This window comes from Anomaloglossus baeobatrachus, chromosome 3, assembly GCF_048569485.1.
Source record: "Anomaloglossus baeobatrachus isolate aAnoBae1 chromosome 3, aAnoBae1.hap1, whole genome shotgun sequence".
Taxonomy (NCBI): domain Eukaryota; kingdom Metazoa; phylum Chordata; class Amphibia; order Anura; family Aromobatidae; genus Anomaloglossus; species Anomaloglossus baeobatrachus.
The window spans coordinates 648599883-648619261 of NC_134355.1; the positions used below are offsets into that span (position 1 = coordinate 648599883).

Genomic DNA, 19379 nt, shown 5'->3' on the forward strand with positions numbered 1-19379 from the left:
AGCCTGTTCCTCCCTCTCTCCTGATGTCCGGGCGGGTTATGCACGTGTTCCCCGCCCCCCCCCCCCCGCGCCGCCTGTTCCTCCCTCCCTCCCTCTGGCTGTATGTAAATATCTAATCTTCAGAAACATGGCGCCGCAGTGGGCCTCTGCGCACAGCGCTTATCTCCGGCGCCATGTTTCTGAAGCCCGCATCACACAGCTTGGTGTTAGAGGGCGGCGCATGCGCCCTCGCTCCTTCAGATCCCGTTGTGACCGCAGGAGCGAGCGCGATCACAACAGGACTGCAGAACAGCTGATCGGAGGACGCGATTACCTGCTGCTCCTGTATCGTGCCGCCCCAGGACACCGGGCCAACACACCAGCCGGTGTGACATCGTTGTGGCGCCGCCCTCTCAGACACCAAGTTGTGTAATGCGGGGGCTTCAGAAACATGGCGCCGGAGATAAGCGCTGTGCGCAGAGGCCCACTCCGGCGCCATGTTTCTGAAGATTAGGGGGGGGGGGTGTTGAACACGTGCATAACCAGCCCGGAGAGAGGGAGGAACAGGCTGGTGGGGGGCGGGGAACTCCTGCATAACCCGCCCGGACATTATCTGCAGAGGTGCACAAGTCAATCAAAAAGTGCACGAAATTTCAAACTTTATAAAGTTGTATTTCACTGCCTAAACACCCGAGCTGCACCCTGATGGTATGTACACACTGTGCATGATAGTGCCAGTACTGCACTGGCTGCAGCTTATACACGAAAATCCTGATGATTGGTTCCCTTTAAGGTCTTGGATATTGATGGCTTGTCCTTAGGATGTCCTCTATACCAGATCTGTGGCGGTCCGACACCCCCGCTAACATCAGTATACATAACCCATGGCGGCCAGTTGCTTACAGAGTGGTAACTCCACAGCTCTGTACACTGTGTAATGGCTGTTCTTGGGGACTACAGCTCAGATCACGTTAATTTCAGCCGTTTCATCCAAGATCAGACGCTGTACCATGTCCGGAGCTTTCATTTTCCAGATCCATACACTGATTGCTTCTAGCGTCTGAGTCCTGCAAACAGCTGGTTGGTAAGGGTGTCAGGTGTCCGACCCAATCACATATTAAGGATATAGACTTACATTAGTGCCGTATTGTGCCGCATGGGCTTGCGTTCCGTCCGTTTTTTGCCCCATGCAGCAGATTTAGCCGATGTGGCGGCCGGATGGAACGTTGCCTGGCACGTTTTTTTGTCCGGCAAAAAAAACCCGCATTGCGCTGCATCCAGCCGATGCAGCGCGATTTGCAATCCATGCCTATGGACGCCGCATGCGGCGTCCTGCGGCAAAAAACGCACCCGGCCGCCACATGCGTTTTTTTCCACTGCGCATGCTCAGTAGCTAGTTCTGATGCATGCGCTGTCTTCTAGTTCCGACTCTTGCGCTGTCTTCTAGTTCCGACTCTTGCGCTGTCTTCTAGTTCCGACTCTTGCGCTGTCTTCTAGTTCCGACTCTTGCGCTGTCTTCTAGTTCCGACTCTTGCGCTGTCTTCTAGTTCCGACTCTTGCGCTGTCTTCTAGTTCCGACTCTTGCGCTGTCTTCTAGTTCCGACTCTTGCGCTGTCTTCTAGTTCCGACTCTTGCGCTGTCTTCTAGTTCCGACTCTTGCGCTGTCTTCTAGTTCCGACTCTTGCGCTGTCTTCTAGTTCCGACTCTTGCGCTGTCTTCTAGTTCCGACTCTTGCGCTGTCTTCTAGTTCCGACTCTTGCGCTGTCTTCTAGTTCCGACTCTTGCGCTGTCTTCTAGTTCCGACTCTTGCGCTGTCTTCTAGTTCCGACTCTTGCGCTGTCTTCTAGTTCCGACTCTTGCGCTGTCTTCTAGTTCCGACTCTTGCGCTGTCTTCTAGTTCCGACTCTTGCGCTGTCTTCTAGTTCCGACTCTTGCGCTGTCTTCTAGTTCCGACTCTTGCGCTGTCTTCTAGTTCCGACTCTTGCGCTGTCTTCTAGTTCCGACTCTTGCGCTGTCTTCTAGTTCCGACTCTTGCGCTGTCTTCTAGTTCCGACTCTTGCGCTGTCTTCTAGTTCCGACTCTTGCGCTGTCTTCTAGTTCCGACTCTTGCGCTGTCTTCTAGTTCCGACTCTTGCGCTGTCTTCTAGTTCCGACTCTTGCGCTGTCTTCTAGTTCCGACTCTTGCGCTGTCTTCTAGTTCCGACTCTTGCGCTGTCTTCTAGTTCCGACTCTTGCGCTGTCTTCTAGTTCCGACTCTTGCGCTGTCTTCTAGTTCCGACTCTTGCGCTGTCTTCTAGTTCCGACTCTTGCGCTGTCTTCTAGTTCCGACTCTTGCGCTGTCTTCTAGTTCCGACTCTTGCGCTGTCTTCTAGTTCCGACTCTTGCGCTGTCTTCTAGTTCCGACTCTTGCGCTGTCTTCTAGTTCCGACTCTTGCGCTGTCTTCTAGTTCCGACTCTTGCGCTGTCTTCTAGTTCCGACGCTTGCGCTGTCTTCTAGTTCCAACGCTTGTGCATGCGCTGTTTTCTAGTTCTGATGCATGCGCTGTTTTCTAGTTACCATGCTTGCGCATGCGTTGTTTTTTAGTTTCAATGCTTGCACATGCGCTGCATTTTCTAGTTACGACGCTTGCACATTCGCTGTGTTTTCTAGTTACAATACTTCCACATGCGCTGAGTCTTCTAGTTACGACGCATGCGCTGTGTTTTATAGTTATGCTTGTGCATGCACTATATGTTCTAGTTCCGACTCTTGCGCATGCGCTGTTTTGTTTGTTTTTTACTATGCATGTGCATGCGCTGTGTTTTCTAGCTATGACGCTTGCACATACATACGCTATGTTTTCTAGTTACGAGGCTTGTGTGTGTGCTGTTTTCTCACTACGACGCTTGCGCATGTAAGGTGATGCGTTGTCCTGCTCTCCTGCTTTACTACAATATCTTAGCTACAGGAGTACATCCTCATCTTGGACATTTATGGCATTTCCACATTTTTAGTTGGATCTCGTTATTTTCCTGAGTGACCTGGGGAGGCTGCTGGCTCTGCAGGGCGTCACGCGGAGAACTTAAGTAGATACCAGGTTTAAATAATGGGAAAGAATTTTTATTTTATGTTGACTAACGCTTCTTATTAAACACTGCAGAATCAGCGCGGTATTACTGTACAGAGAGCATTCATGGGCTTTAATGAATGGAAAAAATCCATTGTGCCAAGCACGACAGTGACCCTGAAGTTCTACCAGTATGTGCTTTATTTCTAGGCAAATAAAAGCACAAGGTGTTTGTAGACTGGAAACATAGAGTAAATCCTCACCTGTAGTCATTCTACTGTAAAATCGACCCATTGTAGGTTTATAATATTAGGTGCCTATGTGATAAGTGCAAATCTGCTTATCCCTGTTATTTTCTTGTACAAATATGCTGTAATATACGGTACTGTAGTAGTTATATTCTTTTTACATTGGGGCAGTATTATAGTAGTTATATTCTTGTACATAGGGACAGTATTATAGTAGTTATATTCTTGTACATAGGAGCAGTATTATAGTAGTTATATTCTTGTACATAGGGACAGTATTATAGTAGTTATAGTCTTGTACATAGGGACAGTATTATAGTAGTTATATTCTTGTACATAGGGACAGTATTATAGTAGTTATAGTCTTGTACATAGGGACAGTATTATAGTAGTTATATTCTTGTACATAGGGGCAGTATTATAGTAGTTATAGTCTTGTACATAGGGACAGTATTATAGTAGTTATATTCTTGTACATAGATGCAGTATTATAGTAGTTATATTCTTGTACATAGATGCAGTATTATAGTAATTATATTCTTGTACATAGAGGGCAGTATTATAGTAATTATATTCTTGTACATAGAGGGCAGTATTATAGTAGTTATATTCTTGTACATAGGGACAGTATTATAGTAGTTATATTCTTGTACATAGATGCAGTATTATAGTAATTATATTCTTGTACATAGAGGGCAGTATTATAGTAGTTATATTCTGGTATATAGGGGCAGTATTATAGAAGTTATATTCTTGTACATAGGGGCAGTATTATAGTAGTTATATTCTTGTACATAGAGGGCAGTATTATAGTAGTTATATTCTGGTATATAGGGGCAGTATTATAGTAGTTATATTCTTGTAAATAGGGGCAGTATTATAGTAGTTATATTCTTGTATATAGGGGCAGTGTTTATAGTAGTTATATTCTTGTACATAGGGGCAGTATTATAGTAGTTATATTCTTGTACATAGATGCAGTATTATAGTAATTATATTCTTGTACATAGAGGGCATTATTATAGTAGTTATATTCTTGTACATAGGGACAATATTATAGTAGTTAAATTCTGGTGTATAGGGGCGGTGTTTTTATAGTAGTTATATTCTTGTACATAGGGGCAGTATTATAGTAATTATATTCTTGTACATAGAGGGCATTATTATAGTAGTTATATTCTTGTACATAGGAGCAGTATTATAGTAGTTATATTCTTGTACATAGGGACAATATTATAGTAGTTAAATTCTGGTGTATAGGGGCGGTGTTTTTATAGTAGTTATATTCTTGTATATAGGGGCAGTATTATGGTAATTAGAATTCTTGTACATAGGGGCAGTATTATAGTAGTTATATTTTTGTACATAGGGGGCAGTATTATAGTAGTTATATTTTTGTACATAGGAGCAGTATTATAGTAGTGAGTTATTTGTGGTCCTAATGATGGATACCTAAGCTGCCATGCCCTGCACATGAGATCTACAGTACATTAAACTCCTTTACGACCAAGGACGTATTGCTATGTCCTTGGTTGCCTCCCTCCAGTTACCACACTCTGGCGGTGACCCAGCAGTAATCCCCGCACATGTCTGCTGATCTGATCAGTAGACATGCGATGCTAACAGGGACAGGTGGATTGGAGCTCCAACTGCGCCTGGCAACCCCTAAAATCACACTGTCATACACTGACAAAGCTATTTAAATGGCCTTTAAGGTAATTGCGCATTTCCACACCGCAATTGACGGCCACGGGGCACCAATGTTTTATCATGGTAGCGGGGTCAGATGATGACCCCTGACACCACCATGACTCACTTCCTGTGAGAGCCGACAGAGCACCTGGCACTCACTGGAGATGAGCATTTCTGCTGATCAGAGCGATGCAGCTCTGATCAAGACAAATGCACCAGCGATCAAACTGTGCAGTGATAAACTCCCTTAGGGGGACTAGTAAAATAAATAAAAAAAGGTAAAAAAAACCCCTCAAAGTTCAAATAACCCTTTTTTTTTTTTTTTTTTTGTCCCAGTTAGAAAAAATAAAATTCACATATTTGGTATCACTGCAATCAGAAATGCCTGATCTATCAAAATATAAAATCGATTAATCTGGATGGTAAAGGGCGTAGCGAGATAAAATTCCAAACATTAAAACTACGTTTTTTTGTTGCCACAACATTTCTATAATAGGCGATCAGAACATCGCATCAAGAAAAACATGGTCTAATTTAAAATACCAGCTCAAGAGGCAAAAAATAAGCAGTCACCGAGTCCCAGATCCCGAAAAGTGAGAACACTATGGGCCTCGGAAATAGCAACAAAAGTGCTACTTTTTTTTTTTTTTTCTTTTCTGGGATAAACATCTGAATTTCTTTTCACCCTTTAGATAAAAGTACACCTATACATGTTTGGTGTCTATGACCTCGTACTGACCTGGAGCATCACACCGACACATCAGTATTACCATATAGAGAACACTGTAAATAGTGCAAAAAAATGGATTTTTTTTTTGTGGAAAAAAAGCAGCAAAAATGCTGAAAGAATTGATGAGCTGCTTCTTCTTTCAAACAGGCCGCAGCTTTCAATTTCCGTAAAGGTGAAATAAAACTGTGTGTGTGTGTGTGTATATATATAATATAATGTATGTATGTATATGCCTTTGTTTGTGTGTGTGTATGTATATGTCTGTCTGTGGGTGTGCGTGTGTCTGTGGGTGTGCGTGTGTCTGTGGGTGTGCCTCTGTCTGTGGGTGTGTGTGTGTCTCTGTATGTGTGTGTGTGTCTCTGTGTGTGTCTCTATATCTGTGTGTGTCTCTATATCTGTGTGTGTGTCTCTGTATGTGTGTGTGTCTCTGTGTGTGTGTGTGTGTGTCTCTATATCTGTGTATCTCTGTGTGTGTGTGTCTCTGTGTGTGTGTGTGTGTGTCTCTCTATATCTGTGTGTGTGTGTGCGCGCGCAGGAGATTTGTGGAATCTCACAGGTTTTCTGTTATTGTAAAAAGCAGCTTCTTGGTAACATGTGTTTTGGATTTTTTTCATTGTATAAAACCAAAGAAACGCTGATTAAATAAAGTAAAATAATAATAAAAATCCGCCTGTGAATAGTTATAATGTAGCAGGTTCACACATGTCGATGTAGTTTGTTATTCTTTAACAGCAGCAATGTTTTGGGGCTTTTGCCTCCTTTTATGTTGTTTTCCCCCCATGGTGTCTTTCTGAACATATCCGTGTACATTAGCAGTCAGTGTGCAGCAGCCCGGAGTGAAGCCTGTGCCAGAGCCTTTTACTGCCATCCGCTGCCACTGATTCATCTCCAGACAGACAGGGTACAGTAGTGGGTGCCGCGTCCACCCTTCTCATATACAGTGACCTCTCCCAGCCCCCATTCATGGACCGCCGTCTGCCCCACTATTGTCTCCCCGTCGGCATTGCGAAGCAGTGTTGTGTGTGCACAGCGGGGCCCACGCTCACCATCATTATTAACAAGGACCGTGTTTGTGTGTTGTGTTTGCAGATGGGCTGGAATTAACAAGACATGCTGCGGAACGCCATACCTCACTTTCCCACGGCCCTGAATGGTGAGTACGTCTCCACACATTGCTGGGGGCAGGAATACAGCCCGGGATTCAAGATACTTTCTGCTGTGGAATGTTTGCCTCCGTTTTTTAAATTTGATGTTTCTTTTCTGAATCGCCGTCGCCTTTATCTGCGATGATGCAGAGATGTAGCAGAGCTAGACCCGTGCTGCATCTTCTTGCAAACCGGCTTTAATTTTGTCCTTTTGCATGCTCATATGTTTTTTATTTTTTTTGCTGTTTTTCTTTCAAGAAGTCATTACTTTTTGTGGACTTGTGCTGCTCGGCTTCCAAGGGATGAATGGACTGCATGTAGTCAGAAGTATTCAGTCTGTGAAAGCTCACCCTATGGATGTGGACGAGTTTATAATTGAATGACAGTTTCAGAGGCTTTTAAGCTGAGGAAAAGTAATGCAATGTATGTACGCAGGGATTACACCAGCAGAATAGTGAGTGCAGCTCTGGAGTATAATACAGGAGGTAACTCAGGATCAGTACAGGATAAGTAATGTATGTATACAGTGACTGCACCAGCAGAACAGTGAGTGCAGCTCTGGAGTATACTACAGGAGGTAACTCAGGATCAGTACAGGATAAGTAATGTAATGTATGTACACAGTGACTGCACCAGCAGAACAGTGAGTGCAGCTCTGGAGTATAATACAGGAGGTAACTCAGGATCAGTACAGGATAAGTAATGTAATGTATGTACACAGTGACTGCACCAGCAGAATAGTGAGTGCAGCTCTGGAGTATAATACAGGAGGTAACTCGGGATCAGTACAGGATAAGTAATGTATGTATACAGTGACTGCACCAGCAGAACAGTGAGTGCAGCTCTGGAGTATACTACAGGAGGTAACTCAGGATCAGTACAGGATAAGTAATGTAATGTACACAGTGACTGCACCAGCAGAATAGTGAGTGCAGCTCTGGAGTATAATACAGGAGGTAACTCGGGATCAGTACAGGATAAGTAATGTATGTATACAGTGACTGCACCAGCAGAACAGTGAGTGCAGCTCTGGAGTATAATACAGGATGTAACTCAGGATCAGTACAGGATAAGTAATGTAATGTACACAGTGACTGCACCAGCAGAATAGTGAGTGCAGCTCTGGAGTATAATACAGGAGGTAACTCGGGATCAGTACAGGATAAGTAATGTATGTATACAGTGACTGCACCAGCAGAACAGTGAGTGCAGCTCTGGAGTATACTACAGGAGGTAACTCAGGATCAGTACAGGATAAGTAATGTAATGTATGTGCACAGTGACTGCACCAGCAGAATAGTGAGTGCAGCTCTGGAGTATAATACAGGAGGTAACTCAGGATCAGTACAGGATAAGTAATGTAATGTATGTACACAGTGACTGCACCAGCAGAATAGTGAGTGCAGCTCTGGAGTATAATACAGGAGGTAACTCAGGATCAGTACAGAATAAGTAATGTAATGTATGTACACAGTGACTGCACCAGCAGAATAGTGAGTACAGCTCTGGAGTATACTACAGTATGTAACTCAGGATCAGTACAGGATAAGTAATGCAATGTATGTACACAGTGACTGCACCAGCAGAATAGTGAGTGCAGCTCTGGAGTATAATACAGGATGTAACTCAGGATCTGTACAGGATAAGTAATGTAATGTAATGTACACAGTGACTGCACCAGCAGAATAGTGAGTGCAGCTCTGGAGTATAATACAGGAGGTAACTCAGGATCAGTACAGGATAAGTAATGTAATGTAATGTATACAGTGACTGCACCAGCAGAATAGTGAGTGCAGCTCTGGAGTATAATACATAATGTAACTGAGGATCAGTACAGGATAAGTAGTATAAGCTTGACATAAGTCATTTTTTCCCCTGGTTTTGGATTATTTCTCTTTTGAAAATCTGTTAATCCCCAGCTTCATAGCTCATGCCAGTAATTGGCTGAATGCCCACAGTGGTTTATTTGCTGACTTTATATTATGTGTGTGCACCAAAAGCACAGCCCAGCTTCTGAACTAGTCAAAGGCCAATGTGTAGTGACCGGAGGCAGCGGTCAGGACTCTGGCCGTCTGTGTTGTGTGACCGGGTCGTCTTCAGTGCAGCAAGGAGTCATTTGCGCTTCGATTGTGAATACAAGTATATTAGGGTATGTTCACGCGCGTCTTTTTTTTTTTTTTTTTTATCACAAAGATGCAGCGTTTTTGTCCCAAAAAAAAATGCACCGCGGCAAAAACGCAATGGATTTTTGATGCATGTTTACTGCGTTTTGCCTAATGCGTTTTTAAAGTTAAAACTGTTGACTGGAGCGCTCAGAAACGTTGAAAAACAAAAAGAATTGACATGCTGCATTTTCAAAAATGCAGCCAATAAAAAATGCACTGTGCAGACATCAAAATCTCATAGACTTTGCTGGGAGATGGAAATACATGCATTTTCGTGCATCTTTGTGACCTCAAAAACACAGCAAACGTTGCTCTGTGTGAACTTAGCCTTACTGCCTGGAGGTTGCCGTCTTGGCCCTTGATGTACAGTAGTGTGTGCTGTGATGTAGTGACTATTGGGATCTGTAGATCAGCTGCGTGGGTCAATAGTATGTATTTTCTCCTTATATATTTGCAGTGATCTTAAACTTATCGGCGTTTTTGTTTTATTTTATTTGACACCAACATATTGTGCAGAGGTGTACTTGCATTTTTATCACCTACTGTAGTCTTTATTCCGTCTAATGTTTATATTTTGTAGGAACAGACCACTTTTAGGTAGGCCGATTAATCTTTAGTAGGTAACATTACGTATCCTGTACTGACCCTGAATAGTGATGAACGAACTCACAGGTACCCGAGGCCGGCTGATCCCAGTGATCCGGTTTTTAAAATCGGACTCTGGTGCCCATATCAGTTTATTGGGCCAGAATCCGACGATGAAAAGTATTAGTAGAAGGGATAAGGGTGTAGGAGCAAGTGCGCTGTACTTATCAAGGCTCCAGATCAGCTGTACTCTGCCAGGCCTCGCATTCACTTCCTGGGCCGCCTATTATTGCACATCCATATGCACTGCTTTCCCCGCCCAACGGTGTCTTTGATTAGTTGTAGCCAGACGCGCCCCCAGCCTGAGTGGCACCATGTTAGCTGACTGCTTCCAGTCACAGACCCTCTCTGTAGGTCTGTCGTGGTATGAAAATAAACAAATAAAATATTTGGCATAGAGTCCCCCCCCCATATTATGATACCCAGCACAGATAAAGCAGATGGCTACAGGCTGCAGCCCCCAGCTGGGCGCTTATCCTGGCTGTGTATAAAAATAGAAGGAACTGCATGCGGTTTTTTGTTTTTTTGTTTTTATTCTTTAAATTAAAAAACTGCGTGCGGTCCCCTGCAATTTTGATATCAAGCCAAGATAAAACCCAACAGCTGGGGGCTGGGATTTTCAGACTGGGGAGGCCCATGGTTATTGGGCCACCACCCAGCCTAAAAATAACAGTTTGCAGCCGTCCAGGATTGTCGCATCCATTAGATGCAACAATCCCAGCACTTTACTCAGCTCATTTTTTACCTTATTTGAATAAGGTAAAAAAAAAAATGGAAAAAGAAAATTAAAATGAAAAATCACACAAAAAACAATATATAAGCTTTAAAAATTCCTTCCATTGTTTGACACTTTGTATGGTTGTTGAATAAATTTCTTGCACTTCAGAAAATTTAAAAAAAAATGCCCTGGTGTGGTGGTAATTGAGGTAATATAAGAGGTAAATGGTAGCCCACAGCTGCCACTAATCCCTAGGTTAGTAATGAGTATGGTCTATCAGACCTCCTCTATTACTAATCTGTAAGTGAAAGTAAATTAAACACAAACACCAAAAAAAAAATCCTTTATTTGGAATAAAATACAAAAAAACCCACCTTATTTCACCACTTACTAACCCCCATAACACCCCTGTAGGTCTGACTTAATCCACATGAGGTTCCACAATGTTTCCAGCTCTGCTACATCTGAGCCTGGAGAGACCAAAAACATGTCCGATCTCTTCAGGCTACGGGAAACACTGATAAGGTGGACCCGGCTGGCAGCAGTGAGGTCACTCCGTTCACCAGAGGTCATACACTGGTTCCCACGTTATGACCTCTGGTGACGTGAAGCATGGATCTGTTTAGTCATTCTCATTCTTTTGCGATCATATCCTTTGCAAAAACACAGACATGTGAACAGCACCGGTGCATATTCTGTTCTTGAATGACACAAAATTAACATGTATGGGAAAAGCAGACGTCTGAATGAGCCCTAAAAAGTATGCATTGGTACAGTGGAAGGTTGTAGAACAAAGAGAAAATGAAGTTCTAGTCATGTGGGTGTGGCTACAATAGTGACTAGTCACAGCTGTGATCCCGCCCACTGATGCTTGTTTGACGCCCTCAGTTTGTGCAAGTACCTAGGGGGCGTTAAAGATTACACCATGTTCTATTGGAATAATGAAGAGTAGACTTAAAAAAAAAAAAAGTCACAAGACAAGTGAATTGTTTAAGGTTCTTGGAATCGAGGTTTTGAGGCAGCAGGAAGTTGCAAATTTCAACTGACAGCGGGAGCGACTTCCCCTGTCGGCCTCGGAGTCTCATATGATGGAGGGGGCAGGAGACTGCAGCGTCGTACGTCGGAGTTTCCTGTATGCGGTGGATACGGATGTGTTACTATAAGAAGCCGACCTTCTTTTCAGAACCTTATATAACTCCGTGTTTTTCTTGCAGGAGGGCCGACCATGTGGGCGATCACTACGGAGGAACGGGCGAAACACGACCAGCAGTTTGCCAGCCTGAAGCCGGCAGGTGGACTCATTACGGGTGAGCCTCCCCTGCCAGATTTGCATAGCAAGTTATTCCGTATGCCCCTACGGTGTTATCAATGCTAAACATCACTCACCATGCCGGTCACAAGCAAAAACATTTGTGGAACTTATCTGTGACTGTGAAGAATGATTGTTTTTTCGCAGGGGTATTAACAAATCTCAGACAAGTCGCTCTACAAGATTTTTATTTTTTTTTTTTTTTAGCACTTTGGATTGATTTTATTACCAGCTTTGCTCCACTTTTGTGGAATATAAAAAAGTTTTTTTTAAGATTTTAGTGCATGCAGTAGTTTTACTAAACTGTGTGACTGGTTCCAAACAGGTTGGCTTCGGAGGATAAATGTATGAAAACTAGTGTTTTCTTTATGATTGATGGCCGTACTAACCGCCGTCATTGAGGGCCTCCTGCTAAACATATACGTCTTTGCTGTATCAACACGGGACTATAGTTTTTTTTGGGGTTTTTTTTTTGGTTTTTTTTTTTTTTAATATTTTTGTTTTTTATTTTTTTTTGGAAATTTTCTTTACAATTTTTTATTTTTTTTTATTTTTAAGTTTCTCACTTTTTTTGTTTGTTCTGTTTTATTCACGGTTACTGCAGTGAGCAGCACTTCCCTTTACCACATTATTCACCCTCTCGTGCGTGTGGTTGGGTTTCAGTGAAGGATTTTGCTTTGATGGCAAAGTCTCAGAAAATCCATTCACGCAGTGTGCCCGGCTAATCCGCAGATTATCTTACCAGCCACTGAGCTGACACAGAGCAGCGATTCTCTCATGTCTGCCTTGTGTTATTGAGCTCAGGATGAAATCTGCCTCTATTTATCTCAGGTCTGTCTCTTCTCTGTCGCGCCCGCACCCTCTTCTCTGTCGCGCCTGCGCCCTCTTCTCTGTCGCGCCCTCTTCTCTGTCGCGCCCTCTGTCTCTGTCGCGCCCTCTGTCTCTGTCGCGCCCTCTGTCTCTGTCGCGCCCTCTGTCTCTGTCGCGCCCTCTGTCTCTGTCGCGCCCTCTGTCTCTGTCGCGCCCTCTGTCTCTGTCGCGCCCTCTGTCTCTGTCGCGCCCTCTGTCTCTGTCGCGCCCTCTGTCTCTGTCGCGCCCTCTGTCTCTGTCGCGCCCTCTGTCTCTGTCGCGCCCTCTGTCTCTGTCGCGCCCTCTGTCTCTGTCGCGCCCTCTGTCTCTGTCGCGCCCTCTGTCTCTGTCGCGCCCTCTGTCTCTGTCGCGCCCTCTGTCTCTGTCGCGCCCTCTGTCTCTGTCGCGCCCTCTGTCTCTGTCGCGCCCTCTGTCTCTGTCGCGCCCTCTGTCTCTGTCGCGCCCTCTGTCTCTGTCGCGCCCTCTGTCTCTGTCGCGCCCTCTGTCTCTGTCGCGCCCTCTGTCTCTGTCGCGCCCTCTGTCTCTGTCGCGCCCTCTGTCTCTGTCGCGCCCTCTGTCTCTGTCGCGCCCTCTGTCTCTGTCGCGCCCTCTGTCTCTGTCGCGCCCTCTGTCTCTGTCGCGCCCTCTGTCTCTGTCGCGCCCTCTGTCTCTGTCGCGCCCTCTGTCTCTGTCGCGCCCTCTGTCTCTGTCGCGCCTGCGCCCTCGATCGCTGTATTGGCACAACTAAGTACATGTTGGTATTGCCAAAGCAAGGGGTAAAATAAGAGACTGGGGATAGAGGCTCATCCAGGGTAATATATAGTAACATGACATATTAGATCGTATATTGTAGCTCTGTTGGAGCCACCCGAATTCGATGAGTAGACTGTGGGCGCACAGTCTGTACCGGCTTAGGATGTCACCATTTAGGGTTTACTAGTTTTTCTAGATATGGGGCCAATTTGTACTCCCTCTGTAGGCTCTTGTATATTGTCAATTTTTGTGGTTTGTTTGTCGATCCTCCAGACAGTGAGATATTCTTTGCCTTTGTGTACTGTATCCGGATCTCACCTTTTGTAAGGCTGTGTAGGTTGGTGGCTTGGTCAGGCTGGCTTGTTGGGTGTCTTCATTCTCTATGGGCTTCCTGGTGTAGGAAGCCTTTGTGACTCTAGGAGCTAAGACTACTGTTTCTTCATTGTTCCTATGGGAGACCCAGACCATGGGTGTATAGCTTCTGCCTCCGGAGGACACACAAAGTACTACACTAAAAAGTGTAGCTCCTCCCTCCGAGCATATACACCCCCTGGATAACCAAATATAGCCAGTTCAATGCTTTGTGTTCAGGAGGCACACATCCACACATGCATTCTCATCTGATTTTTTATTTTAAAGAGTTTGAAGAAAAGCGGGTCCAAGCCTGGACCCCCGGCATGTCCCTTCACACCCCACTGTGTCGGCGGTATTGTTAAGGTTGATTTCAAGTCTGGAGCCTTACATGCCGCGCTCCTTCACCATCCCTCAGGCTCTGGCTTGAAGTGGGAGCCAGCACGGTTCTCACTGCTTTGCAGGAGACCGGTCTCCATCCGCAGCCCTTTCAGGACCCTGCCGGACGGAGCACTCATCCCTCAGGGACCTGGCCCTGCGTCTCACAAGCTAAGTATTTGAAACGTTATTGTCAGGGGGTCCCTTGCATCTTTATTGTGGGGGAGAGTGTGTCAGTTTACTTTGGTGACATTTCCGGCCGGTTCTCTGGTTTTCACCTGAGAACCGCGCCGAGGGTGCCTGCGCGCCGGCCGCATTGTAAAATTTAGGCCCCAGCTTCGGCTGCGGCCTACTTTCGTTTTCACTGCCCCTGCATGTCAGTCATGCAGAGGGACAGTGCGGCGCCGCCCACCGGCCGTTCAGCACAGGGGAGGACACTCCTCTCTAAGGAGTTGTTTCCCTCCCCTGTATATCTCCTTGGCCCTCCGGTTCCCGCTCTTGGACTAGGCCCCGCCCCCCCTCCTCGCTCCGGCGCCATTTTATCAGCGTTCTCACACTGATCGGCGCTGGCTGCTGCATCTCTGCAACCTGTCTGGGGGTCCGAGCTGTGGGATCCGGAGGGCACACAAAACGGTCTGGTAAGCCACAACCTCTGGTTGTGGACCTTCTTATACACTCTCTGGGGGTCATTCCGAAGGAGTGTGTTCTTTACTGCAGAGCCCCCACCTCAGCAGCATGTCTCACACTAGGAGCAAGGCTGCAAGGCTGTACTCAATATCCACTGCATGTAAGCTCGTACTGCCTGAACCGAGCACATATCCTCATTGTGATGCCTGCTCTAACATGGTGGTGCCTCAGCCTGGAGTCTCCCCAGTGGTCCCTCCGGCTGCTCCGGCCCCGGTGGCTGAACCCCCGGCTTGGGTAGAATTGTTTTCTAAGGCTATCTCCCAGTCCTTTGCCGACTCCATGGGAGAGTTGTCCCGGACTCTGCTGAGCATGCATCAGCCCCCTTCTCAGGGCGCCTCTGCTGCTTCGGCTCGCTCTGCAGAGCTCACAGAGGATTCTTCATCTGCTCCCAGACCCCGTCCTCCTAAAAGGAGACGCAGGGTCCCCTCTCCTTCCTCGTCCCGCGGCTCCGATTCACGAGCCGACTCGCAGGACGAGGAGGATGTCTTTACTGGGGGCTCGGACGCTACCTCCATGTGCCCCATTGATCTGACCGAGGGTGATGCAGATGTTAGTGATTTGATTGCGTCCATTAATTCTGTACTGGACCTCAATCCGCCAGTATCAGAGGAGCAACCCTCTCTGGCAGAAAAGCACCAGTTTACCTCGCCTAAGAGAACAAGGAGTGTGTTCTTTAACCACTCCAGTTTTCAAGCCACTGTGTCCAAGCCCAGAGCCTGTCCTGACAAACGCTTCCCAAAGCGTGGTTCTGATGACCGGTTTCCTTTTCCACCAGAGGTGGTCAAGGAGTGGGCTCACTCACCAAAGGTAGACCCTCCGGTGTCTAGACTCTCAGCCCGGACAGTTGTATCTGTGGCTGATGGCACCTCACTTAAGGATCCCACTGACCGCCAGGTTGACCTCCTGGCCAAGTCTGTCTATGAGGCGGCAGGGGCCTCGTTCTCCCCATCCTTTGCAGCAGTGTGGGCTCTCAAAGCCATCTCTGCTTCCCTAGAGGAGATGCATTCCCTCACTAGGGACTCTATGCCTGAATTGGTTGCCTTAACTTCCCAGGCTTCAGCCTTTTCAGCCTACGCCACGTCTGCCATGCTGGAGGCCTCTCACCACACTGCGGTGGCTTCCGCTAATTCCCTCGCTATCCGCAGGATCTTGTGGCTTCGAGAGTGGAAGGCAGATGCTTCCTCAAAGAAGTACCTTGCTGGGCTCCCATTTGCCGGGTCCAGGCTGTTCGGTGAACAACTGGATGAAATTATTAAGGAGGCTACTGGCGGGAAGAGTACTTCCTTGCCACAGACTAAATCCAGGAAACCTCTCCAGGGCAGGAACCAGTCGAGGTTTCGTTCCTTTCGTTCCTCTAACTGGTCGTCCTCTAAGCCCTCGGCCTCGTCCACTAACTCAGCCAAGGACCAGAAGCCCACCTGGCGCAAGAAGCCGCGTCCACAAAAGTCCGCAGGAGCTGCTGCCACCAAGGCAGCCTCCTCTTGACTATCTGGCCGAGCCAGCAACGTCCTTGGTCGGTGGCAGGCTCTCCCACTTTGGCGACGTGTGGTTTCAACACGTCTCCGATCAGTGGGTGCGGGATATCATCTCCCACGGCTACAGGATAGAGTTCTCTTCCAGCCCGCCAAACAGATTTTTTCTGTCAACTCCCCCCTGCTCCAAGGCCGCCGCCTTCTTTCAGGCCGTGGCATCCTTGCAGGCCAGCGGAGTGATTGTACCGGTTCCCGCCAGGGAACGGTTCAGAGGTTTCTACTCAAATCTCTTCCTAGTCCCCAAAAAGGACGGTTCCTTCCGGCCCATCCTGGATCTCAAGCTTCTCAACAAGCATGTTCAGGTGCGGCATTTTCGCATGGAGTCTCTGCGATCAGTCATTGCCTCAATGACCCAAGGAGATTTCCTGGCATCCATCGACATCAGAGATGCCTATCTGCATGTGCCAATTGCAGTTTCACACCAGCGTTGGCTACGTTTTGCAATCGGAGAGGAACATTTCCAATTCGTGGCTCTCCCCTTCGGGTTAGCCACGGCCCCGCGAGTATTCACCAAGGTCATGGCAGCAGTGGTTGCGCTTCTGCACCTCCAGGGGTTGGCAGTGATTCCTTACCTGGACGACCTTTTTGTCAAGGCTTCATCCAGTGCGGACTGTCAGCGGAGTGTCTCGCTCACTCTCGCCACTCTTGTTCAATTCGGGTGGCTTGTCAATCTGCCCAAGTCCACTCTGACCCCGACCCAAAAACTCACGTACCTAGGGATGCAATTCGAGACTCTGCCGGCACTTGTCAAGCTGCCCTTAGTCAAACAGCAGTCCCTCCATCTGGCGGTGCGCTCTCTGTTGAGGCCCCGCCGTCATTCCATCAGGCACCTCATGCAGGTGCTGGGTCAGATGGTGGCGTCAATGGAAGCTGTTCCCTTTGCCCAGTTCCATCTGCGTCCTCTGCAGCTGGACATTCTCCGCTGTTGGGACAAGCGGACTTCTTCCTTGCACAGGTTGGTGGCTCTGTCGCCACAGACCAGGAGCTCTCTTCAGTGGTGGCTTCGGCCCCTCTCTCTGTCTCAGGGACGCTCCTTCCTGACCCCGTCCTGGGTGATCCTCACCACGGATGCCAGTCTATCCGGCTGGGGAGCAGTATTTCTCCACCACCGAGCACAGGGCACTTGGACTCCGTCCGAATCAGCCCTCTCGATCAATGTGCTGGAAATCAGAGCTGTGCTCCTAGCTCTCCTAGCCTTTCACCACCTGTTGGCGGGCAAGCACATTCGAGTCCAGTCAGACAACGCGACAGCAGTTGCCTACATCAATCACCAGGGCGGGACTCGCAGCCGCCTGGCAATGTTGGAGGTTCAACGCATCCTTCAGTGGACGGAGGACTCCAAGTCCACCATATCCGCAGTCCACATCCCAGGCGTAGAAAACTGGGAGGCAGATTATCTCAGCTGTCAAACCGTTGACAGCGGCGAGTGGGCTCTGCATCCGGCAGTGTTCCGGTCGATCTGCTGCAAGTGGGGCACTCCGGAAGTGGATCTAATGGCATCCCGGCACAACAACAAGGTCCCGGTTTACGTGGCTCGCTCCCACGATCCTCAGGCCTTTGCAGCGGACGCGCTGGTTCAGGATTGGTCCCAGTTCCGTCTGTCTTACGTGTTTCCCCCTCTAGCTCTCTTGCCCAGAGTCCTGCGCAAGATCAGAATGGAGGGCCGTCGGGTCATACTCATTGCTCCAGACTGGCCCAGGCGAGCTTGGTACCCAGACCTGCTCCCTCTGTCCGTAGAGGTGCCGTGGTATCTCCCGGACCGCCCAGACCTTCTCTCACAAGGTCCGTTTTTCCGCCAGAATTCTGCAGCTCTCAGATTGACGGCGTGGCTCTTGAGTCCTGGATCCTGACGGCTTCCGTCATTCCTCCCGAAGTCATCTCCACTATGACTCAGGCTCGGAAGTCTTCCTCGGCCAAAATTTACCACAGGACTTGGAGAATTTTCCTGTCCTGGTGTCGTTCTTCCGGCCATGCCCCTTGGCCTTTTTCCTTGCCGACCATCCTGTCCTTTCTACAGTCCGGTCTGCAGCTAGGACTATCCCTCAATTCCCTTAAGGGACAGGTCTCGGCTCTGTCAGTGTTGTTCCAGCGGCGTATCGCCCGACTGGCTCAGGTGCGCACCTTCATGCAGGGCGCATCTCACATCATTCCACCTTACCGGCGGCCTTTGGATCCCTGGGACCTTAATCTGGTCCTCACGGCCTTACAGTAGCCCCCCTTTGAGCCTCTTAGGGAGGTTTCTTTGTTTCGACTTTCACAGAAAGTCGTCTTTCTGGTGGCCATAACTTCTCTCAGGAGAGTCTCTGATTTGGCTGCGCTCTCTTCGGAGTCACCTTTTTTGGTTTTTCATCAAGACAAGGTGGTTCTCCGTCCGACTCCGGACTTTCTCCCTAAGGTGGTGTCTCCTTTTCACCTTAACCAGGACATTTCATTGCCTTCCTTTTGTCCGGCTCCTGTTCATCGCTTTGAGAAAGCGTTGCATACTTTAGATCTGGTGCGGGCGCTCCGGATCTATGTGTCACGCACCGCTGTTCTTAGGCGGTGCACCTCTCTTTTTGTGCTGACCACAGGTCAGCGCAAGGGTCTCTCGGCTTCTAAACCGACCCTAGCTCGTTGGATTAGGTCGGCCATATCCAATGCCTACCAGTGTACTCGGGTGCCTCCCCCGCCGGGGATCAAGGCACACTCGACCAGAGCTGTCGGTGCCTCTTGGGCTTTCAGGCACCAGGCTACGGCTCAGCAGGTCTGTCAGGCTGCCACTTGGTCAAGTCTGCACACCTTTTCGAAGCACTACCAAGTGCATGCTCATGCTTCGGCAGATGCGAGCTTGGGCAGACGCATCCTTCAGGCGGCTGTCGCCCATTTGTGAAGTTAGGTTTTGCCTACTTCTCAGTTTTCTGTTTATTTCCCACCCATGGACTGCTTTGAGACGTCCCATGGTCTGGGTCTCCCATAAGGAACGATGAAGAAAAAGAGAATTTTGTTTACTTACCGTAAATTCTTTTTCTTATAGTTCTGTAATGGGAGACCCAGCACCCTCCCTGTTACCTGTTGGCAGTTTCTTGTTCCGCGTGTTATCACCGGCTGTTGTTGTAGACAGAGGCTTCGGTTGTTCCGTTTTTTTGCTCTATCTCTACTTGTGGGTGGCTAT

General features: G+C 47.7%; 1 protein-coding gene across 3 annotated transcripts in view; it reads left to right on the forward strand.

The window, feature by feature from the left end:
- The window catches only part of ITSN2 (intersectin 2), a 295187-nt gene that overhangs the window by 28244 nt on the left and 247564 nt on the right, over positions 1–19379 (forward strand). For all 3 annotated transcript variants that reach the window (XM_075341160.1, XM_075341157.1, XM_075341158.1), the window contains exons 2-3: positions 6786–6849; positions 11584–11676. In XM_075341160.1, coding sequence (XP_075197275.1) covers positions 6807–6849; positions 11584–11676 — 136 coding nt within the window. In that variant the 5' untranslated portion in view covers positions 6786–6806. The remainder of the gene's footprint in view (positions 1–6785; positions 6850–11583; positions 11677–19379) is intronic.